The sequence below is a fragment of the Podarcis filfolensis genome, assembly GCF_964270895.1.
Source record: "Podarcis filfolensis genome assembly, chromosome: 2".
Taxonomy (NCBI): domain Eukaryota; kingdom Metazoa; phylum Chordata; class Lepidosauria; order Squamata; family Lacertidae; genus Podarcis; species Podarcis filfolensis.
In genome coordinates this window covers 65,486,123-65,511,736 of record NC_139605.1, presented here as the reverse complement: position 1 = coordinate 65,511,736, position 25,614 = coordinate 65,486,123, and the positions used below count along the sequence as shown (strand labels likewise).

At 40.5% G+C, this 25,614-nt stretch overlaps 1 protein-coding gene across 1 annotated transcript in view; it reads right to left on the bottom strand.

The window, feature by feature from the left end:
• The window catches only part of TRPC7 (transient receptor potential cation channel subfamily C member 7), a 110,523-nt gene extending 87,730 nt beyond the window's left edge, over positions 1-22,793 (bottom strand). Inside the window, exons 1-2 of the mRNA XM_083600065.1 lie at positions 22,466-22,793; positions 13,265-14,044 (exon numbers count right to left, since the gene is read on the bottom strand). Of these exons, the coding sequence (XP_083456191.1) occupies positions 13,265-14,017 (753 nt within the window). The 5' untranslated portion in view covers positions 14,018-14,044; positions 22,466-22,793. The remainder of the gene's footprint in view (positions 1-13,264; positions 14,045-22,465) is intronic.
• Between the last annotated feature and the right edge of the window lie 2,821 nt (positions 22,794-25,614).

Genomic DNA, 25,614 nt, shown 5'->3' with positions numbered 1-25,614 from the left:
CTCTCAGGAAAACGTTTCATCCCAAGCTATTACCTGTGGTTGCTAGGCTCTGTAGTGAGTGAAATTGGTGCCCATTATGCCTCAGCATTAAGATACCATTCACTGAATGAAGCCTTATTCAAGCCTAAGTGTGGCAAGGATGTTCTTCTATCTTGGTGGGAGCAGTAAAGCAAATTGGAAAGCAGATGGAAAACCACCAGCCACCCAAGTGCACAGGGGGAAGAGTTAACACAGAGAGCAGCCAGCAATCAATTGCTGCGCCCAGCCAAGCTATTTGTGCCAATACTCAACTCTCCAGGAAATAAAAGGCACAATATTTCTCACATAAAAATGTCTGCTAAAACAGAGCAGTTTCTTTTCCTGAATCACCCTCCAGCTACATGACATTTATTTGCAAGGCAATGTCTGCTGAGAGGCAAACAATTATTTTTCTTTTTTAATCTGGAAAAAAGAATCTACATTAAGAGAAAGTTATTGATTTGCAAAATTTGGTAAAATGCATTTCAGAAATCTCTCCCTCCCCCTGTCTCTCTCTCCCTTCTCTATCTCTGACCATGGTAGTTGGGTGAGATTTTAATAACTGCTTTCAGTACAGCATGTCCAATATATCGAGCACATGAAATCTTGTTTATTTCATGCATTGCTCTCAGGTTGGACCCAGCCACACTTTCAAAGCACAGGATGGGGGAGAATCCACAAATTATCCTTCTCTTTAGCAAACTGCATTCTGTCCCAGCAAGATTCACTGGGCTAAAAGAGACTCCTGACCCACCCCAGGACTACAGCAAGCCTCACCAGGAAATGTGCCCCACTCCTACCCTGGAGCACTCTCTAAGATTGTAACAGCATGTTAAATAGATTCTCAGGAAACCCTACTGCTGAAAGCCAAAGAAATTTGCCGATGAGGGATATCAGCAAGCATGGCAAGACGTAGCCCATGGTTCCTGGTGTCAAGGACACTGCTGGGCATGCTTGCAGCAGAAGATGCCATAATGCAGGCATCCCAAAACTCGGCCCTCCAGATATTTTTGGGACTACAGCTCCCATCATCCCTAGCTAATAGGACCAGTAGTCAGGGATGATGGGAATTGTAGTCCCAAAACATCTGGAGGGCCGAGTTTGGGGATGCCTGCCATAAAGTATGGGAAATATAATTCTCATGGCTTCTACATTTCCCATGACATTTTTTTGCACCTATCTCACATTCTTATCCCACCTTTCAACCAAGGACCTCAAAGTGGGGGACTCCAGTTTATCTTCCTCACAACCCTACAAGGTTACGGTGATCTGCCAAGGTCATCGTTGTGAGCTTTGTGGCTGAGGAGGAGTACAAAGTTTTAGAAACCAAGTAAGTAATTCAAACAGAATCAAAGTCAAGATGGTCTTTTATTGACAAAGGTCTACAAATGTGCTCATCTGTTTATGAAGTAAAGATCCTAAAATAAGAGTGGCTTGCTAAACAAGTAATGCCCAACACATACCGGTAGCTTGCCATTGTATCCTATAAAAAGGGGCTGGTTTTTAAAGCATAGAAATAAACAAAGCTGAATATTTTCCTGAATTCAAAACAAATAACTGCTTTCCAATATGAGTTATTATATTGCATGTTGTGTGTGGCTCTTAAATTCTATTCATGTTTTGTCAGTACTGTAATACAATTTCCCAGATTTTCTTCAACCATTCTGTATTTCAGACCCCCTCCAATCTTCGGCAATGCACAGCCTCACCTGCTTTTATGAAGTTGGTAGCAGCTATAAGTCTACCCATTTTGTTTCTGCTTTTAAATAACAGTGAATTGCTTTGGGATTTTCTGTAAGCTGACAATTTGTAATATGTTCTATCTCAGCACTTCCATAAGGTACAACCACTATGAGGTGTCTCTGTGTTAGAAAATGAAATGAATGCAGCTACAGAAATGCCACCCCATTTCACCCCCTACTAACTGGTATGGACATTCATCTTTACATATTTTTACTTCAACATTTTGTATTCATAAATCCTATATTTCATTTAATGGTTACATTTATATCTTGCCTTATCTCTACATAGCCCAAGGCAGCACACACAATTGACCTTCCCATTTTATCCTCACAACAAGCCTGTGAAGTACAATAAGCCAAGAGATAATGATTGAATCCCAAACCAACCAGTGAGCTTCATTGCAGAGAGAGGATTTTAATCTGGGTCTCCCAGGTATGGCAGAGATTCTTAACCCGTAGACTACATTGATTTTAAGAACTATGCTACCATGGCTTTAATGAACATTTTCAGTTATGTGCTACTGATCTTTTTCAGTACAAGACTTTTGCAGAAAGTTTGTGGTGTACTCTGCCCCACCCCCACGCCACAACCAATATAAAAAGTCTGAATGCATTGAACAGTTTTGTAACAAGGTTTCGTACAGCAAAAGTGCTTGAGCCTCAGTGGTAAAATGAACTGTTCCAGTAAGTATCTGTCGCACTTAAAAACGAACATCCCTCAACCAAGGAACTCATACTGACAAAATTAGATTATTAAACTGTGCACTGATAAAACATCTGGTATATATTGGCAGGAAAAATCACTTTAACATGCCTCCCATGGCCAGGTGGGATTGAAGTAAAATTGCACAAAGGCTCATTGAAAAGTGTTCCTTATTTTTGTTACCATTAGTTAGAATGCATAAAGAAGTCTTCTATAAACATGTCCTCCACCCCACATTCCCTCTCTATGTTTCAGAGCTTTCCCTTGTAACAATTTTTGACCTTCACATGTTCAGTTCCTTCTTTTAACCCTTTACCTTATAGAAGGAAAGAGTATATGTTATACATTAGCATTAGATCAGGAGTCTGGAAGATTGTGTAGTTTGCTTATGGGCTCAGTAAACTGTACACGTGGGGATGAATAAGTTCAGGAGAAAATGACAACTTTCTCATATGATTAGGAAAAGACATAACTTTAGAGGCATAAATAAATCTATTTTTTTCTTATGTGCTGCACCAGGTGTTTGGCTCCACTTGTGAATCATTTGGGGAGGCTTCAGGGAAAGCTTCCTTTACCCCTTCAATCATCATTTTCAAAAATGTATTTTTGCCAGCTTTAGGTTCCATTCATTCTAGTGAAATGTTACCTTGGTCAAAGGTGGCAGGACCCAAGTGGAAGCAATCTCTAAAACAGGGGAACTTGCAGCCTTCCAGACTCCAGCTCCCATCAGCTCCACTCACCATGGACAGTGGATTCAAGGATAATGGGAGTTGTAGTCTACCAACATCCAAAGAGCTACAGGATCCCCACCTATGCTCTAAAGGTTGCTATCAAGCATGCATGGTGGGTTAGAATGAGCATTCTGCTCTTTACTTGAACTGGAAATTCAACAGATATTACTCTAAGACAGAAAGCACAAGGTATGGATATGCAATGATGAGAAATGTCAAGACAGGGGTTGAATTAACTATATGAACGAGCCGAGATTTACAGTCCTATTCTCACCTTAATAACTAATCTGAGCCAAACCTTATAATGAATGAAAAGGAAATCCATTATCATAGATTAGTGGTAGAGCACATTCTCTACATACATAATATCCCAGATTCACACAAAAAGGCTCTCAGATTGCTGAAAAATACCTCAGCCTGAAATCCTAAGGGCTGTTGCCTGCTAGGGTAGGTGTTATAGGTCCAGATAGACAGAAAGGTCCAGCCTGACAATTTCTCCCCTTCTCCTACAATTATACCATTTCTCTGACAAAATCTGAACTTTCCATATCAGAAAGCATTTAGCGTGGTATGACAGCCTGGAATTTTGAGTCTGCTTCTTCTCCACTTCTCTTCCTGCCTTCCTGGTTTGGTCCAAGTACAGAAATATCACATTTTCAGAGAATGGATTTTGCCATAATGCAGAATAATGCTTGCCCTTGAATTTTGCACATATCCCTATATTGCTGAGGACTGTAATAATTAAGACACAGCTAATTTATATACATTGACAGAGTGTTTGCTTCCTAGACAGCATTTGACCAGTGAGTAAAACAGCACACGGAAGCATGTTGGAAATCAATTACTGCAGGAAACGTTTTTGTACAGTATTAAATAGCATATTTGCTGAATGATATGTGAAAGTATCTCAGCTTCAATCAAATCCACATTCTTTAAATTTATATGCAAGATTCATTTTCCTGCAAATTATTCACCTCTCTTTCAGTGTGTCATGGAGAATCAATAATTAGGCACATATTTTTCCCCATAGTGGGTGGAAATCATATGCATGTAAAAAATCTGGTCTGCCTAGTTTTTCTGGGGAAAGTCATACCTCAGGGGTGTTCACATTTGCAAATCAATATCCATTCCATAAGACAGAAGAGTGGGAGGCAGAAGCTTCTGAAGACATTGTGGGAGAAGAAAACAGGTGGCTGAGGACTCAGGAACTTAATGGGGCCTTAGGGAGGTTGTTCCTTACAATGGAGTAGGGTACAGTGACAGTCTTTGGTATAATGCAGCCTCCCACAATGGAAAAGCAGAGTTTATGAAGATTATTATTATTGATTAGATTTCTTTTCATTCACCTAGAGGTCCCATGATGGCTCTGTAAGAGAAGGCAGTCTTTCAGATATTTGGGGTGTTAGTTGTTAGGGCTTTAAATACTAACATGAGCACTTCTTGTATTGGGCCTGGAAACAAACTGGTAATCAGCAATAAGCATGCTGAATTCTATGACACTTACATATACTGTAAGGTAAAAGGTAAATTACCCCTGGATGGTTAAGTCCAGTCAAAGGTGACTATGGGGTTGCGGCGCTCATCTTGCTTTTCAGGTTGAGGGAGCCGCTGCTTGTCCACAGACAACTTTCTGGGTCATGTGGCCAGTATGACTAAACTGCTTCTGGCACAACAGGACACCATGACGAGTGGTAGAGTGCACAGAAACGCCAATTACCTTCCCACCACAGCAGGTGGTGCTGTGGTCTAAACCACTGAGCCTCTTGGACTTGCTGATCGGAAGGTCGCGGTTCAAATCCGCTCGACAGTGGTGAGCTCCCATTGCTCTGTCCTAGCTTCTGCCAACCTAGCAGTTCAAAAGCACACCAGTGCAAGTAGATAAATAGGTACATATACTGTATATAGGGTTGGGAGTGTCATTTTTGCCAATTTACCTCAGAAATAGCTCAAAAATATCCAATTTGACTTTATGGCAACCCTACTAAGGACAGCTGTATTTCATATTATACAGGCACAAGAGCATCTGTAGTACTCCAGATGTTGGACTACAATTTTAATGATCCCTGAGGTCCAGCAACAGAGGTTCCTCACACCATCTTAAAACAAACGGGAGGGACCTTTGTCTCAAAATGAGATGGAAAGATATTGGATTCAACCCAGGCTATGATAGTTGCACTTATACCACAAAAGTATATTCAGTTCAAATATGGGCAACAGAAAAATAGAAAATAAATAATAAATATATGCACTTGGACTAGGTGTACCTTTCATAGCTGTTGCAAGCTGGTTAGTGACTCAGAATTGAGGGGAAAGTTAGAATATCCATTTTTAAAAATGTAAAATATTTTTTATTCCCATTCTTCTGGTGCAAAACCACCACCACTAAGACCAACTTCCAATGTTTAAAAAGTGCAGTTTAATAAAAAGAAATATAAATCAACCTACTTAAGAGGCAGGTTCAATAGCTGAAACATAAAAACCAGTATTTACTGTGTATAGCAAAAAGCCTGCCAGAATAATAAAAAAGTTGTCAATAACTGGCAAAATTGGAGAGAAAGAGGTAATATTGCAACATTTGCAAGATTTGTACCCAGATACTACAGGTGGCGCTGTGGGTTAATTCACAGAGCCTAGGGCTTGCCGATCAGAAGGTCGGCGGTTCAAATCCCCGTGACGGGGTGAGCTCCCGTTTCTCGGTCCCAGCTCCTGCCCACCTAGCTGTTCAAAAGCACGTCAAAGTGCAAGTAGATAAACAGGTACCGCTCCGGCAGGAAGGTAAACGGCGTTTCTGTGCACTGCTTTGGTTCGCCAGAAGTGGCTTAGTCATGCTGGCCACATGACCCGGAAGTTGTACGCTGGCTCCCTTGGCCAAAAAAGCGAGATGAGCGCCACAACCCCAGAGTCGGCCGTGACTGGACCTAATGGTCAGGGGTCCCTTTACCTTTACCTTTACTGCATCGTAAGGTGTGGAGGTGGGGTCTTGGGGGGGAGGCACAACTTTGGAGAGAAATGGTGAGGCCAGTTGAAAGAGGCTGTTCACTCAGATGCCAAAAGATGAACAGGTAGAAAACTAGACTAGAAGACAGTGGTGCCAGAATGGTGGGGCAAGGCAATCTAGAACCAGAACATGTAAGGTATATTTGCTATCTGGGCTGAACTCTGCTCAGAGGATGTTCTAGGAAAAAGAATGCAGAGTAATCAATGAGGAGCAATAAAAAGAAAAGTAAAATCCCCCCCCCAACCACAAGCAATGCAAAGGTTTAATAAGTAGAGCTCAACTCATTGACATTCTGTGGTTCCGCTCTGCGTGTGGCACAAAGCCTTTTACGAATACATCCTTTCTTCGCTTCACAGAGCTTCCTAATATTTATTTTATTTTTAATTGTAAAGAAAAGAATTGAAAGCCTGCCCCATTTGTGCTTACAGCAGCAGACGGCTTTTCCATACCAGCTTGCAGCCCAACAACTCTTCCAAGAATGATGTTCTTCCACCTTGGGTCCTCAGATGTTGTCAGACTACAACCTCCATCACCCCCAGCCTTAGCTGGGTCAGGGGGATGGGTCAGGGATGATGGGATTTGTAGTACAACAATACCTGTGGACCCAAGGTTGAGAAGCGCTGGCTAAAATGGCCATCTGACCACAATATATTAGGTGGTGGCAAAGGGCAGCGTAACAAGTTTCACAGAGTTTAAAATGTGATGCATTTCTATAGTAGGCAGAAGAAAGAAATTTTAAGAATCAATAGACGGGCGTGCAACAAGGCTTTCCCCTCTCTCTTCCCCGCAAATAACTCCAACCAACCTCCAAAACAGAACACACAGGGAAAGGAGAAAGGGGTCTTCCACCTGACAAGCTGAATTGCTTGTGCTGACAGAAGTTTTGCCATAGTGCTAAGTTGAATTGCTCCCTGTATCTCCTTGGTTGTCATAATGAGCTACCTTAGTTTGCCTTTATATTACAAAACTGTTTCGCTGAATGGTTCTTATAAATTACCTGGACATAATATTTATTGAATTCTCTGTATATCCCCATTTAATTATCTGGCCTGCTGAGACAACTTCAGGTTTTTGGGGGTGTTTTTTATTGTCAGCTTGTGGAAGCTCTCTTGGAAGCAATACACAGTACATAATTAAATACCTCCAGGAAGCCTACGATTTACCCATAGTCTATTTTTCCTCAAACCAATATTTCCAGCCACCAGGGAGTTTGGTTCCAATCATAAAATCATTTGCTCTCAAGTAATCTTGTTAAAGTCAGTGAAGCCATTCTGCAGTCTAAAAACTTTGGAAACACAAAGGATTGCAATCTGCCTCATAGTTCATCTGCCCAAATCCCACAGATATCACTAGACTTCAGGCCCTTGCATGCAATGGATGATGAAGGTACACCACATAACCTGTTAAGCACAGTGGGAGTTCAATTAAAAGCCTTGGGTGTCAGGCTGTAGGACCTTACTTTGCAGACCACCACATGGAAGCCAGCCAGCCAATCCACATGGGCAGCATCTAAGGAGGTCACGTGATCAAGGCGAACTATGTTCTGCTTCTGTGTAAACCCCTTGTTCTGCTATTGCTCTTCATCTACATAGTTGTATGTTTTATTGTTGTAACTTGAGTCCTTATGGTGAAGAGTGCGAGAGAAATTCTATTAAAAAATAAATCAACGTAAATGTGGCTGGCATTCAATGCTTATTTATCCTGCATGCCTGTTTCTGCTCACTATTCCTCTGACCCTGCCTTGCTGAGACTATTACTGTCACACATTGCCTGACATAAGGGTTTAGCTCACTTTATGAACACTAAAACTGCATTGTAAAGAATTTTGGACCATGTGTTAACAGCCACGATAGAAAAAGGAGGTTGGAGACTTCAGAAGGCGAAAGCCACTTGAGGTTCAACTAACAGCACAATCCTAAACTCAGCTACTCAGTATTCAGTGTATCTTACTCCCAGGGAAGTAAAGTTAGGATTGCATCCTAAATTTAATTAAGATCAAGAGCTGCTTATGAGGTTATGCTAGCATACATTCCTGATGGTGGCATTTATAAACAGTGTGGACTCCACTCTGCTGGCATGGGTTTGGAGGAGTAGCACATACTAATGAGTGTGACTTGAAATCTTATAATAACATTTCTGACTGGTGAAACCGCATCCTGTTCCTCTGTGCAATTCTGTAATTGAATTTAGATTACTAAATGGAATGCTATGGATGTTGCTTTCTTTATCACAAGGACTCAAAGTGATCTTGAAACCGAATGCCGCTTGCGTAAGGGGAAGGCCCTGTACTCAGCACGATAATAGATTTAGGTAGGTAACAAACAAGGAGAGGCATATTGCCGCTCAGAAATAAGAAGAATGCATGATTCAATTTCTGTTCGGCATTGTGTAGTTTATTTCTGGGTTTTCATTTAGAAGCACTAAGGTTTGACATTTTGTATGACATTATTTACAAGGGCATTGCCGTCAGAATGCTTGCTAAAAATATGGTCACCTGAAGAGATGATCAATGAGCATCCAGCCATTTTATACTTAATGCTCTTGTTTATTTCAGTTCCTTATTTATGAAATGAGCTGCCTGCTTGCTTGCAGGTGTTACCTGTTGGAGGGGAGTGAAGGAAATCTGCATATTCTTTCACATGAAGGTGACAATTTATACCACTTGCATTGGGTCAAATTGTGTCTCTTACTCCTCAGTGACAAATTTCCAGGCTCTTACAGAATATGTAATCAACTTACTCATGAAAGAAACATATTCAGGAACTCTGTTGATTATTGAGACAAGGAGGCTTGTACCTGAGAATGGAATATGTCTTTTCTGGTTAAAGATGAGAATTTGCTGCTCTTAAATTAAATAGAACAAGGCATTTCTAAGCTGAATCAGAGAACAAATGCCTGCATTTTTTACCAAGTTGCTGTATAATTTTAATTTGCTACATGGCAGTCAGCTGCTCTGAAATGCACCTGCCGAATGATATTGTGACACACAGGTCAAAGTAATTATATATTTCTAAATGTTATGTTTAGGGTTCAACCCCTCTTAAATCAAAACTTAATTCATTTCAGTGGGATATGTGTAGGAGGAACTGCATTTCATGGACTATAACCTTGGTGTCTATGAGAACATGTTTACTTGACTTTCTGAACTTGTAATTGGAAGTGCACCACATCATTCTAAAATTGTTTATTTGATCTTAAATCAGTCTCACTGTGAGTTTGATCAGAACTTCAAGAAGAATTCACTTACAGAAATTAAGACAATTCTGTCTGATGCTTTAAAATAACCATTACCCTTTTTAATGGGTTTTTTTTAAATAACCATTAAAATCTGTCTGAATCTTTTTAAAATAACTATAGCCCTTTGAATTAGAAAACTTCCCTCTGTAAATTGGGATACATGGCCATCCTAGATGCCCTGAAAACTTTGGGTCCATTGGATCCCAAGTCCATAGATAAACTGAGGGACCTGATCCTCAGGCCTTTCAGCTATACTAGCCAGTTACTGCAGCAGTGGAAAAAGACGAGACAACTGTCCTGGCTGGTCTGAAAATTCACAAAGCAAGGAGATATCTGTTTTGGGTGTGCTCATGTGAATTGGTGAATATCTACATGCATCTGAAATCTGTCTTTTAGATTATCAGATGTGGGATTTTAAAACAAATTTGATATTGAATATTCTGCAGGCAGGTTTATCTTTCCCTGCTATGGCTCCATTCAGGGGTGATGTTATGTCCTTACAATCATATTGTTGTAAGGCACCCATCAATTGCTGAAAGGCTGATCTGTAATATGTTAGAGCAAGAGAACTCAAAGTTTGTTGCTGGCTGGTCTCTAAGGATGTTTAAGAAGGTGATACATGGGAATTTTTTTATTTAAAAAATGCCATCCCTGGTAGTGTTTATTGGTCAGAACATTGACCGTCAACTCACTCAAGATGAACCCTGGCCCAAATCCATAAGCAGAGGCAAAATGAATCATTATTCCGTATATCTTAGGTTGACAACTAGTTAGAAAAGAATCAATAAAGCGACTATTTCTCGAAGTCTTCTTGCTTAGAGAATCAGTCTTTCAAAAACTTTCCATTATATTTGCATACATGGCTTCTCTCTGTCTACTTCTTTCATTTTGGTTTTATGGTGTATTTTAATTATGTATTTCAATAGTTTTGCGCAGTTGGTGTTTTTAAAAAATGTTTAGAAGTGTATTTTGGCAGTGAGTAATATCTTACTAAACAAATAAAGTATTAATAATAAATATAGTAATGGTTAATAATATGATTATTACAATCTTATTAATAATATATAAAATTATAAATAAATAAACAGCAATAGTATTCATGGAAATAGTTCTAGCTGAAAATCCTACACAGAAATACTGATTTCTCAATTAAGTATTGATGGGATTAACACCTATGCTCATTAGAAGAAACATGGCTGGGTAATCAATATCTAATTTGAGGTGAATGTCTATTGCATAATATATTTTACTGTTATTTTCCCTGCAAGCAGTCAACATGTCCACCACATATAACTGCAGAATTCCTTGCAATTCAGACCCCTGTTTCTGATGATTACACACTTTCTGAAACTCATTTCTTATCTGGATTGATTCTTAATCTTTAAAACACCTCTGGCAGCCAGAGGCGTGCTAACAGAAATATGGGTGCATTCAAAGCAAATGCTATTCCTACTTCAATTAACAATTCTAGATACTTGGTGGTTTCCTTTTCAAAATGAAGGCAGTACAGCTGTCATATTGATTCTTGCCTCTAGCAGTGGTCAGGACCATTTTCTGTCTTATCCCCCTTCCTTCCAAACTCCCAGGTACTGAAGTCACAGAGGTTGGAACCAATCCATCAGTTGTGCTGACATCTTGACACATTCAAAAAAGAAAGGGCTTTTTCTTTTCTTTTTCAGAGCTGTTCTCCCGGCCCCAAACACTTCTGCAAAGACTTAATGTGCAGAGGAACCATATCAGGGTTTTTTTGTTTGTTTGTTTAAAGGCGGCAGGTGAATTTCAGTGGCAGGGAAAAGAGGGTGAAGGAACTAAGTAGTACGCACCATGACTGTAGGATTTCTGATACCTACAGAGGGCAACCTATTGATGGTACCTGACTCCAGGTATCACCAGAGCCAATGTACCCATTGAATGGAAGGGCAGGAGTGTGCACAGTCTCTCAGGAACCCAAAAGCAAAACTGATAGAGAGCTTGGAAGGTATGGCATCATGGTACTTCTGAAACTGAAACGACTACATTCCCAAAGACAGACATTTGGGAACAGGTTAATAGATCGATGGGGATTAAGCATCAGACTGTGACCATTTCAAGCACCCTCCAAGAAACCATAGCTAGAACTCTACCCTTCTTAACAGAAGCATGAATAACGTCAATGACTTTTCCAGTAAGATTTGAGATACTATGTTTGAAACTAGCTTTTCAGGATTTGGCTCAAATGTGAAAATACGTTGGGTTCTAATAGGGATGGGGGAGATGTTTGTTCCATTTACATTTTGAAATGCATAGGCCTCATCCATTGGTCCCTGGCCAAAATTATAGGATGGAACAGAGCCATGATTTTAAGTGTAGGCAAAGCTGGCATGGAATGGAAACATCCACAGATTCTAACAACCTGCCAAGCAGAACCAAGAAGGGTTCTCGTTTCCACATTCTGGTGATCATTGTTACATGAGTGACCCAAATCAAATTGATTCATGTTTCTTTCATCCATACATCTAAAACCATCAATCTAGGCTGAAATAAGATTTCTTTATAGCAACTTCTAGAATGTTATCCTGAGCACGCTGAGCCCAAGCAGGACAAATAGATGGTAGCTTAATTCATTATTGACAAAGCGCACATATACGGTAACTCTTAAGATGCATGGAACACACACACTTCTGACAACTAAATAGATGGCATCCCCTCACCAGGCTTGTGCTCTAGGCTGGACTTCTGGGGCAACAGCTTGACCATGCCTCTGTCCAAGCTTAAGTACCTTCATCTGATGGGATGCACGCAAGCAACCAGCATGGAAGTTGCTGCTGGACCTTCCTCTTTAAGCCCCTCCTGGTCCTGGGGGACAGCAGGGAAAGGGATGGATGGGATTCCACACCACCCCCCTCTCAGGCCCCATCCCTTCATCCACTTCTGGTGCATCCTGCCCTTCTTCCCTTGTCTCCAGCTGCTACAACTCTTCCCTGTCCTCCAGCCCCAGCCTTGTGTCCTGCACCTCCTCTTCTTTCCCTGACTGCTCAGACTCTTCCCCTTCCTCCAGCCCTGGCTGCTGCCTTTCAAGAGGCACAAAACTGCACAAATCACTACCCGCTTCTCCTGGACCAGCCTCTGACCCCGCTGCTTCTGCCACACATTCCTTGGAGTCCTGCCAATCCCTGATACATGTGCTTTCTCAAATGGTCAGACCAGGAGATATCTTAAATGTGTGTATGCATTTATGGTGTCGCGTTTTTTGTTTATCAAATAGAAGCTGCAAGGGCCCAAGCAGAGATGCAACCATAGTGTGTGTGTGTGTGCATGTGTGTATGAAAATAATTTTAACCCTTTCCCTCCATGGTTGCCATCCTACACCCCTCTGAATTTGCTACTTCGATATTAATAGCAGCTCTCTTCTAAGGATGAAGAGCTGTTTGGGGAGGGATTTTCACTGGGATCTCAGCACATGAGGAACAGATCATTTCCCTCCCTTGCCCACCATGGTTCTGATTCAAATCCACCCCCAACATCATGGCTGCAATTTGAAAAACAAAATGCAGACATTTTAAACACATACATTTAACATATACAGTATTTTGCCGTCTATAAGACGCCCCCATGTATGAGATGTCCCTTAATTTTGGGGACTCCAATTTAAGAAAATAGGGGAAGATCTATCCATGTATAAGACACCCCCAAATTTTGGACATTATTTTTTGGGGGGGGGGGAACCTAGTCTTATACATGGAAAAATACGGTAGTTTAGTTCGGTCCTACATTTTCTTTGTAAACTCTATGATATCATTACATGTGTGTGTGTGTGTGTTTTGGAGGGGGAGAAAAGATTTTCATCTTGTATTACCTTAAATTCTGTCTCAATGTTGGCTAGTCTTGCCAGTTCGTTGCTTAGCTCTAAAGCGGTAAGAACAGGGTCTTCACTAGAAAGAGCCAAATAAGCAGCACTTGCTAATCCTTTGTAGGCATTCATCCTCGATCGCGAATGACTGAAGGAATCTTTCCTTTGCTTCTCAAAGCATTCATTGCACTTACAGAAGTAGTCGTGGGGCCTTTCTATCCGTGCCCCTTTCAGCAGCAATATATGAACAATTTCATATTCCTGGCAATGAGCAGCAAGTATGATAGGAGTAATGTCATGGGAAAAGCGCGTTCCATCTTCATCATAAGCGTAAAAATCGTCGTCTCGTAGCTCTTGCTCGAGGGGGCTGAGAGTGAGACGTTGTCCCTGTGCAAAGGCCGGGTGGTTCAATATTGCTTCCACAATACGCACATATCCTTTGCTGATGGCTAACAAGAGTGCATCCCCAACGCGAGCCAGATTCTCCTTCTTCAGAAGGAGTTCAGTGACTTCCAGGTGTTCATTGCCCACTGCAAGCTGCAGAGCATTTTGTCCCATGTAATCAACACAGTTGAAGTTCAAAGTTTTGGATTCCTCCAGCATTTTCCGTACCACCGGGATGTTCCCATATTCTGCTGAATCCAAGAAGCGCTCTTCCTCAGGTGTCAAGCTGGTGCCTTTCTCATTGAACATGTAGGCTGGGCCTCGGGTGGCCTGCCTCCGCCCTTTCTCCCGGAGGGTGGTGTGCCGTCGATGCATGATTTTCAGATATGTGGTTTTTCAAGCCTGGGGGGAAAGAGCAGAATATAGTGGATTTCTAAAAGGCGAATGCTGTCTGTCTGTCTATCCATCTATTGATTACCTTGTGCTTGATCTGACTTTTATTTCCCAGTGATATCCATAAAAGAGTCAAGCAGAAAGTCTTAGGTGCTTAACTCTGCTATTGAAACACATGTTTGTCATAGTCAGAATAAACCCCTTGGAATTAATGGGCATAACTAACTTAGGTCTATTCATTTCAGTGGGTCTACTCTAAGCTGGGTGCAACCCAAGGAAAGGTTTCTGAGACTGAAAGTAGAATTAGTTTAGTTGGCACCAATTGGAGATTTCATTTAAGGTTAATTTCTGGTGTACGGTGGGATATTTTTGAGAGCAGTTAAGGAAGGCTGTGTTAAACCTCTCCACCTCAAGTACTACAATTCCTGTCCAACTTTAAAATAAAAATAATAATTCCATGTTGTAACTACTAACTAAGCAATTAAAGTAACATCTACTTTGAGCTTAACTTCAACTGGATCATATCCATTATTTCAAATCATAAAGTTTCTTCTAAAGCAGGCACACAAATGCTTGTCAACATGGCATGTTTTAAAAGGATTTACCTATATCTTAATATACTGACCTATAATGAATATTGGTCATACTTATAGGGTGAAGTACAGATTTGATTGTTGCTGCATCATCCAAAGTTATGAAGTGGCTATTAAAGGATCAGGCATATATCTGGGTTTGTTTCACTGAGATTTTCCTTTTTAAGCAGAATTTTACTATCACAGCACACTTTAATTACATAGAAACTTGGGATTTGGATTCAGAGCTCAATAAAGTCAAAAATAATGTTTGCATTTTGGATGACACCTTCAAAGGCTCACACAAAGTGGAATTCACCACAGTAAATTGTATGGTCAATAATTCAATACTACTTGGAATCATTCCAGGGGCAATTAAGTACTGATGAAAGAAGGGCACAAGATTCAATAATTCATGGCAACATTCTTTTCCAGGTTCTCAGCAGTTTTACAATATATTGTTTGAAAACTGAAACTGTAATAGTAATATATAAGCCACATCGCTTCTCTGAAGTCATTAATCTTCCTAATAGATTCCTACATCTGAACGTATATTCTCCGCTGAGATCTCATGTCACAATTTAAAACCAAAGATTGCCAAAGGTCACCTATTAAGAAGATTTCCTTCCTGGAGAATCCCTAGGGATCTATGAAACATCACATCAAAATGCAGGTGTTCACTTAGTGCTCAAGTGTGATTTAGATGATAAATGGCTAGGTAGCTCCAGTGGAATCCTAGAATTGCAATAGAAATCATCAGGTGAAATTCTATTGCTAATGAGAGAAAATATCTGCTTTATATTAGCAGGTAGAAAACGGGTAGAAAACCAAATATGAATGAGCTACCTGGCTTCATCCCATTTCTCTCTCTTTTTGCCTTCTCCATCTTTCTTTTCACCCAGCAAAACTCTGTGTCATGCTAGGTCCATGCTGGTAGAGCAGCGATGAAGTTGGGTGAGACTGAGACCTCCTGTTCCATTTTAAACACACACACCCACACCCCTTCCCTCTGATTAATGAAAGTGGGAGAGAAATAAACCAAACCAGCTCTGAGGCTGAAGTACTTTGTCCCAAATTACTGGAGCATGTCAGGGGATCTTACAGCCTCTGGGACGCCCTCCCAGTGACCATAGGATCACAGGTTTCATGTCTAGGAAAAAGGGAAATATTTACTCCTAAACGCTTGATATAATTTAATTCTTTAAAAAAACAAGAACAAACCACAATCGGGATGGTTTAGAATATCTATCTTGTGCTATGGGGTTATTTCAGACACACAGCTCCCTGGAAGCTGGTAGAATAGTCAATTACCATACATCCAGGTTTTTTCCTGACATTTTGACTATTCAGCAAAATTAGCCCTGACACCATTTTTACACCCAAAATCCAGGACATGTCAGGAATTTTCCTGACCTATGGCAAGTCTAAATTATGGTCCATTGTAGACATTGTCAAAGAGATATAAACAAAAAGGTGTGCTCAGCACCCACCCCCAAAGGGTCCAGACATATTAATTACTTTCCATAATCACATTTATTGTTAAACCAGGTCAAGAGAGGTGGGAGGGGTAGGGAGGGAGCAATTTGATAGTAGCGAAATTTATTTTTGCCATCAGCACAGCCATTTCCCATTGAGAATTAAATGCCAATATTTATGGCTAACTTTTTCAAAGTATTGGGAGGCTCAGTTCCAATTACTTGTCAGATGAGTTGGCTGTCTAGAACATTTCTGTAGCTTTCCAAATCACAAAGGATGAACAACAAAGCCAAACAGATTCAAACTGAATGATGAGGAGTAAAAGTGGTGGTGAGCTTTTAATGAAACAATGGCCAAGTGTGGACTTGAACAGAGCTGGAGCCAAGAACCAGCATGGCTGGGCATGCGCCAGGGGCCCAGACTTCAGCAGGGGACTCAGTGACAAGGGCCTCCTGGACCTCCTGCAGTGAGAATGTACACAAGACATGAATAAGGTTGCAGGCTTATTTTGTGTGGCTGCAGACATGTGGGAGGCTCTGGTTGTTGGGAACTACATAGAAAAGCAAATGGCAGCCCCAGAGCTTAAGGAGAAACCTACATATGATCCCAAACAAGGAGACTGCTGGAGCAGAATGTATGGAAACCATCCTGTCAAAGGGGTAATTTCTTAAATACGTGACTTTCATGGAAGCTGAGAAAAAGTTTGACTGAAATGAAGTGGGGGAAAGCAGGCAAGCAAAAGTTATGGTAAAAATAAGTCAATAAGGACCAAGTCCACCATCTTGCAATTGCTTATCACTTTTCTGGTTTTGTATTACTTATTGATAGCTTTCTACACTCTACAAGGAGAAATCCCACATTAGGCTACATTCCCATAGTGTCTGCACACTAAAGCAGGAAAGCAGGGCTGCAGGCATGGGGCAGGCATGGGGCAGAGCCATTCTCCTGATTGGCAACACTTAGCTGAAGGGGGGCAGGGCAATGGTTGGGTTGGGGCTCCCCAGGTGCACTGGTGAGAGTTCTGGATTGGTCTCTCGGTGTACCTGGGCAGACTCAACCTCACCATTGCCCTGTTCCACCTCATCAAGGAAAATGGCAGCAGCATTGCCATTGTTGGGACAGCACCATGCTGGACTGGCTGCTCTTGCAACCAAGAGCCTTGTGGTACCTTCAAGACCAATATATTTATTAGATCATGCATGGGCAACCTGAGGCCCTCAGCCTACAAACAAAACCTCCCTGCAAGTGTTGAATTCAGGCCTCTGTCAAGAGCAACCAACCTGTCCCCGCTCTGGAGTTTTGCTGGGTGAAAAGAAAGATGGAGAAGGCAAAAAGAGAGAGAAATGGGATGAAGCCAGCCATTTTTGATTTTGGCCTCGCCTTATTCCTGACTTTTGTCCCACAGCCTGTGACCCCATAAATAGACTAGCCACAAATGAATATTGCCTTTATCGTAAAAAAATAAAAAAAGTCCACTTCATCATAAGAATAAGGTCTAAAACTTTCTGGACTAGACACAACTTCATGGAATGCATAAAATGTCATCTCAATTTGGCAGGTATATACAGAAGATTATGTATATTGTTACAGATTGTGCTTAATGTATTGCCTTTCTCTCTGACTTCACTGCTTATACACTCACACGGTGCCACGTGCCTGGTACATGGCTGTAATATTTACCACATTTATTTATTTTTCTACAGTTCTTCCTTACATTTCTAAGCATTTGCCATACAAAACATCTGCTGTGTCCGCCTTAGTGTGGTAAGGCAACATGAAGCTAAAATAATTCAAACAAAATTGTTATTGAAATTGAACATTCAGGCTGAAAACCTGACCAAAACACACAGGTGATTAAGTCCCATTGGATGCTATGGGACTTCCTGCTGACTCCATGAAAACATGCAAAGATTTATGCTATCACAGTTTGTAGTGTAGCCCAGCTACAGAGATGAATGAATTATGGCTCTAGCTCTAGCTAAAGGGGGGGGGGAGCCTTCAAAAGAAAATGATTTTCTTAACTTTGAACACTTCCAGGCATTATGTTTAGCCATCAATTCATGTTCTGTTAAAATATATTTGAGTTGCCTTTGAATTATGACTGGAGATTAACAGGGCAAACTGTAAAGTCAGTGACAGGAGATCTGCATGCTATTACGTTTTTTGTTTTTAAGTTCTTGCTCTGCCCTGGTTTGGGAACTAATCATATGTATAGAGTGAGCATGATGCATTCTTTAAAAAAAAAAAAACTAATTGTGACTTGATTGCACCTATCTTAACATTTTTGTTTAATGGTGCTTTGCATTTAAATTACACTGTATTTGCATATTTTATGAAGGCTGCTAGTGATCAATCTCATCAGACACAGCAATTAAGATAGGGTATTTTTCTAGGAATGGTGTATTGACATTTGATGGCACTGGTGAACAATATTGTGATAAACAGTACTCTCCCAATCCTGCTCTAGTCATATTTTGATGCTAGAATAATATCAGCTCCATTTCTCAGGTACAGTGAGGACTACATAGCAGTCACAATGTACAGTCTTTCACACAAGATGTGTGTGAATCTCCCTTGCTGCATAGGAACATAAAGCCCATTGATTATAATCTGAGTTTTTTTATTAGCTTTGCCTAGGTCAAAGTTATTCACAAGTGAGGAGCTTCTATGTGAAGAGAGCATAGGGCTATATTCAGTGTTAGTTCTACTAAGAACAGACCAATTGAAACCGAAGACTTAAGTTAGGCCACATTCACACCATCCATTTAAAGCACTATGACGCCACTTTAAATTGTCATGGCTTCCCCTAAGAATCATGGGAGTTGTGGTTTATTAAGGGTGCTGCGAGGAGATCCCATTCCCCTCCTGGAACTACAATTCCCAGAGTTCCCTGGGAAGAGGGATTGACTGTTAATCCATTCTGAGTGTTCATGATCCTCTCCTATTCTCCTACAGAGAAGCCACATCCGTAGATGTAAAGGTAGCATATACAAACTACAATATTGTGCGAAATTATGCATGCCTTTGACCAACTGATTTCAATGACATTTGCATGTGCATCATTCCCCCAATAATTTTTTTTATACCTGAATGAACTAATCATCTTTAGCAATTTGTAAATGTAATTAGTTTTCAAATTGATAGCATACTGAAACAATTATAAATATGAAGTAAGATCATAGGTCCTATGCCAATCCTTATCCCTAAACCTATTAAATGAAAATAAAAGAGGGAAATGAACATGGACTCTACATACTTCCTTGGTTGGACTCAACAGGGCTTGTTTCTGAGAAGACATGTGTTTGTTTCCAGCACATGCCACTTATTCTAAATATTTGTTCCAGATCTGATCATGCATAACCAAAGTTTCATGTATATAATTTTTCTTTTTTGTTGTCCAACCTGATATCCAGTCATTTCTTTATTGATGAAACTTATTTACACTTCAAGAACTCTAAAAACTATAGATTGTTTGGCCACAAAGCAGCTCCAGAGTTCCCTTTTTCACCATCATTTTGCATGGACCAAAACTGCATGAATATAATCTTAGAATAAGGTGATAGCAAGAGCAGCTTATAGGGGTTGGTTTATCTTCCCCTTCTGCTTGTTGCCAAAATGATGGGATTTTGAGAGAGACCCAAAGCACATGATCCAGATTGGCTTGTTGTATATTAGATCTCCAACACTGATCACTGACACTTCTTGAAAATGACTAAGGGTCCCTTTTGGGGGGTGGGCGGAGGGAACGTGCTGCGCCACTTTTTCAGCTTTGCAGCTCCTGCCCTGCTTTCTCCATCAGTCCACCAACCCCCTGCTGCTACTGCCACCATCTTCATTTCCAAGAGTGTCACAGAGACACTACACAACTATTTTAAAAAAGGAAAGAGTGGAGAAGTAAAAGGGATATTGCATTGACCAGCATGGAGGACAAACCTGTGCGCATGTGGGACAAAATCATCATTTTTGGTTGTCCCTTCTGCTGATGTATGTGCAAGAGAGTGAAAAATGTAAATTCTGTTCAAGCCCATTGCCTTCCAGGTGTCTCAACAGCCATTCTAACTCTTGTACCTCCGATATTGTATAGCTTCTAGGAATACGATTCAGTGTAAGTACTTTCAGACATGCACACAAATATTGGCAATTGGGCCTAGGGTCAGCTTATCAGTAAATCCTGCAGAACAATGTAAGTCCTGTTTCATTTGTCTAGCAATTATGCACCATGAAGAACATAGGCATATATGTCTATTTAAAGTAGTCCATCATGATAACTTTGCTTGGGCCTCCTGCACTTGTGAAGGCAATGCCTCCAGTGAAAGCACAGGAATTTTGGAAGAAAGCCAGTAGCAAATATGTGGCTGTTTCATATTCATTGACTTTGCAGGACTCATCAGTCCTTGGACAAATGTCACTGATGGATCTTCACCAAAGTCTATGTACATAGGAAATAAGATAAGATTCACAAATTAATCTATGTCACACTTGCTATCAGAAACCCATTAATTTCATTTCAGTCCTCCCCTTTTTTGGCCTACCTACAGTTTGCCTGGCAGATACTTATTCTCATCCTTCAGCAATGAATAACTGAGGTTTTACTTCATGCTTCAACCCTAGTTGAGAAGCATCTTTGAGCTTGTTCATGTTACACCTGGCCTTATTACCCATAAACTATTTGAGAGCAACTTTCTACTCTTCATACCCCCTTTCCCTTTTGAAGCCTTCCACTCTTTACAATGAAGCCTTCAAAAACCACATGATTAGGATTCACATTGTACATTGAATCAATAGAGAATTATCCTGACTACTATTATGCATCACTTTTACATGCTCTTTCATTTGCCCTTGATTTTTACAAGAGATATCATTTGGAACTGAAGCTTTCGGACACTTACTGCTATTAAGTTATCATCATGCCAATGAGTTGCGGGTGCAGAGTCAACAGCACTTTGCTATAGGCCTTCATAATTTGCCATGAATAACCATGTAAGCATATAAGGTGCTTTGCACTCTGTAATTCTATTACTTCCAGGGTGTAGGTGGGTTCATGTACTGCATAAGCCCCACTAACAAAAATAGTAGTATCAACTTAGCAGTATGTTGTTATTCTGAGATGCTATACAAATAGCAATATCCAGAAGCCATTGTTCAAGCAATTCTTGTTCCTGTGCAAACTACTGTAACTCTTCCAAGATTTCTGCCTCATTTCATTGAAGGTTATAGCTGCCCATTTATTTCAGTTTGTTTTGCTCTCCTCCTTGGTTTAATTAATGATGTGCTCTGACAGCATAAGACTTGATCTTAGGTTTTCATAAATGGATCCTATTTGAGATACAAGCTTTATATAGAAATTCAGAGATAAATTATTTCAGTTGGATCATTTGTTTTTATTTTCCTGTCATTTCAAATCTTATCCATCTGCTAATTTTTAAAAAGTTTTTTTTAAATTAAATTCCAGTTTTAAAATTTAGAACTGAGAATAAGAAATAACCCAGTTATGTAATTTAACTACTCATATAAGCATACAGCAAAATACTATCTATACTACTAGGATTATTTTTTGTTGAAAATGTAGAGTCTTATCTTTAACATTGAAGCTAATGTAAAAATTCCCTTTCTCGCCCCAAGTGACCAATGTTAATTAAGCTGCTATAGTAAGAGTTCCTGAAAGTAATGCTAAATCTACAGAGACTGAGTTCTGTGTGAAACTGGCCTTTGAAAATATATTTTTTTCCTGAAAATCCTCCAAGTTTGCAAACTATCAGAGTACAAATAGCGTTTATTCAAACATTTTACTTTTTTTTATAATAGTCACAGGAATTATGTTTTTCCAGTAGATGGCAGCATAATTTTGGCATTATATCAGCCTCTCTAAATATCCTTAATATTCACAATACATGCTTCTGTAAACCTGTTTTTACTAGTCAACATCAGATTAATTAACTAACAATTTCCTTTTCCAAAACTTTGAAGGAAATACAATTAAAATAAGATCTACAGAACTGCACTTTTCTCCAGCCCTAAGGTTATGGATAGCACTACATCATCTCTCCTTATCCAGTGTACCTAGCACTGATTTTATTTTAGAAGTAAAAGCCCACATTGAAGAAGCAGGGAAACAACCAGACATTGCTAAGAAGTGTCAAATTACCCTTTTGTGTTCTATTGAGAATAAATCTGCATTGTTAATCTACACAAAGTTAGGTTTCATTCAGACAAAGGGCTCACAAGATTCCTTTATGAGAGAGAGAATTTGCACTTTAGAAGGCACCAGGAAATATTTCCTTGGGCATAATTAAAAACGGATTCAAGTTGCATTTCACCTTAAAAAGCGACAGCAGCACAGACCCATCCCCTATGCCTTATACAAAAGAATCCCCCATCTTACATTTATCATCCGAGGCGTGGGATCCTTTCCCCTCTAGATGTCTGAAGTCCAAGGTTGAACGGCAGGCTCAGCCAGCTCCATGCTTGTCACTCAGGTCGGCGAATCTCTGTCCGTGGTGCTGAAAATGTTATTTAATCTGGGCAAGCGGGACCCTTCAGAGGCAGAAGCTGCAAGGTTGAGCGGCTCTGTCCCTCGTGCAGCAATAGTACGCTGAGCTACGGATAAACTGCAACATTGCTACCACCTTCGCTCGACGGAGGAAATTTCCCAAGGAACCTTAGGGATTTAACCGTGCCTGGCTGATGTGTGGTTTCCTTCTCTTCTTGCTCTTTTGCTGGCTGCTTTGGCAGTGAGAGAGCTTACCCTCCCTCCCATCCTACTCGCCTGACCCAGACCTGCTCTATGTGTGCAGCGTCTATACCCATCTACACTCCTCTGTTTTCAATTATTATATAATGTAATTTTTAAAAAAGTTTCCCATCATTAAGTCCAGAATGATCCCTTACAGTTGTTTTGTCTTGTTTTGCCTGGGAAATAAAATAGGCATGCAGGGAAACATTCCTGTTAAGCGTCACAGAAACATCAAAGGAAAATACCTGGTATGAAATGATACTTTGGCAGCCATCTGTGGCTTTACAGCACTCACATCTCCCATACAAGCTGCATTTAATGATTATCTCGGGTATCTGAACCTTTCACAGCAATTTTCATTTCTTTCTTTTTTACTTTGCCCAACAGGATAGTTTAGGCTGCAAAGGCAAAAGCTAGTGATGAGACACACTCCTCTCTGGTCGTTCAACTCCAAGCCTCACAGGAGCAAAAAAAAGAAAGAAGAGAGTAACCTTAACAGTAATCCCACCCCAAACCTCAGAGCTGGCTCCAATTGTTGTCTCCAGACTTTGATGTTGAAACACCCATATCTGTCTTTCTAGGAGACCACATTCCACAAAGTCTAATTCACACCTGTCTAATTTCCCTTTCCCATCCCTCTCCTTTATCAAAATAAAACTACCTGACCACATATTCCCGTTTCCTAATCTCCTTTGTCTTGTCAACCTATTAAATAACCTTGTAAGCCTATTCCTCATTATAGGGAAATTGATTTAGCGAAGGAGTAACCAATATCCTTCTAAAGGTATGCTTGCCTTCACACATCTAATCCTCTGAGGATTTAAGGGCTTCCATGAGTTTATATGCAGAACACAATCTCCTCTTCATAACAGTGGCTACTTAGTATGCTGTAATACCGAAGGGGAGGAAGGCAAAGAATCAGGGACTCTTTCAAGCAAAGCAGAGCCACAAAAAGATGACAAGACCTTAAATGGCAACTTTTCAAGAGTCATCAGTATTATGGCTCTTTCTCTACATTCTGTGTGTCCCTCAATGATTTAATTGACTAACAATATGTTTTCATTGTCAGTTTCTGGGACTCATCCTAGAACCAACAGCACATTTTCAAGCTCAGTGCATTTTTACAAAGTGTTAGGATTCCTCCAATCTCTCTCCCGCTGTCCCCAAGCCCAATGCAATGGAAATTTTGTTTTGGTGGGCAGCTTAGGCATTCCAGTAGTATAATATAAAAGTGAAGGCTATAGCAAATCCAAGAAGGATCGCTAGCAGTGTACCAAGTGGAAAGCATTACCACCAGCATCTCACCAGGGGTTGTTATGGTGGATGGTAATACAGTGGTACCTCAGGTTAAGTACTTAATTTGTTCTGGAGGTCCGTATTTAACCTGAAACTGTTCTTAACCTGAAGCACCACTTTAGCTAATGGGGCCTCCTGCTGCTGCCACACCACCAGAGCACGATTTCTGTTCTCATCCTGAAGCAAAGTTCTTAACCTGAAGCACTATTTCTGGGTTAACGGAGTCTGTAACCTGAAGCGTATGTAACCTGAAGTGTATGCAACCCGAGGTACCACTGTATTTTAAAATATGTACATGGTGTGCGCATGGTGTGTTGCACCTGTATCCATCTGTACTCTAGAAAAGGCCAATTTCATTGAGTTGGATCCAGAGTCACCCCTCTGTGAACAGAACTCCTCCTTCCATTCATGATGCAATCCAGTGGCTTGCCCTCCATCCCACAGCACCACTTCCAGGATTGCTCTTTTCAGGGGGCACTAGTGACTGCAGGAGGTAGGTTGAATTGTTTAAATTAAATCACCTCCATCCTTCCTCCAGTAGAAGTGCCCCATAACTAGAGTCCTCTGTATCCAGTCTTGTATATTGTTTCTAGCTCCATGTTTAAATGCTGTGATGCGGAACAGATATGATGTCTTATTTTGCTAATGTGATGGGTTGACCAAATTTTATTTATATGTATTACAAATGATTAGATTCTAAATGCAACAACAGTTACATTTGTTTCAAGCCACCATGTGTGGAAAGTGATGGAGGCTGCAATCCGAGGACTGCCCAAAGTTGGCAGTGGTGTATATATTTTTTGCTGATAACCTCATAATCAACTAAGAAGGCATTTATTATAATTAGTTAATTATTAGTTTATCAGCAAAAACTGAACTAACTTTCTGCTTATGCACTATAACTCCTTGTCACTTGTCTTTGTATGCTTGTTTTGTGGCTATGATGCTTTCTGTAAAGCACCATGTAAGCCGAGGGTGCTGAACAAACCAGTAACATTGCATGTTTGGCAGTCTGATCCTATGTCTGCCCAGACATTTGCATACAGTGGGGCTTATGTATCATATTTATGTATCATCATGCCCCCTGAAAGAGGTCAGGGCCATGCACAGCATAATGTGATAGGACATTATCCATTCAATCAATGGTTAAAATGCATAACACAATATGAACAACATCAAATGATGTCCACCTGCTTATCTGACAGAAATCCACAGGGCTTTTGGTTTCTTTCCCCCCCCCCTCCAGCCACCTGCATATCCCCAAAAAGTTGCTCTACAGGGTCCCTAAACAGTGATTACACTGTTACCTTTCTATCGTATAAAAAAACAAAACAAAAAAACCTTCCATATAATCATCATCATCTATAGATACTTTTTTGTTATTGTTTAGTCATTTAGTCATGTCCGACTCTTCGTGACCCCATGGACCAGAGCACGCCAGGCACTCCTGTCTTCCACTGCCTCCCGCAGTTTGGTCAGACTCATGTTTGTAGCTTCGAGAA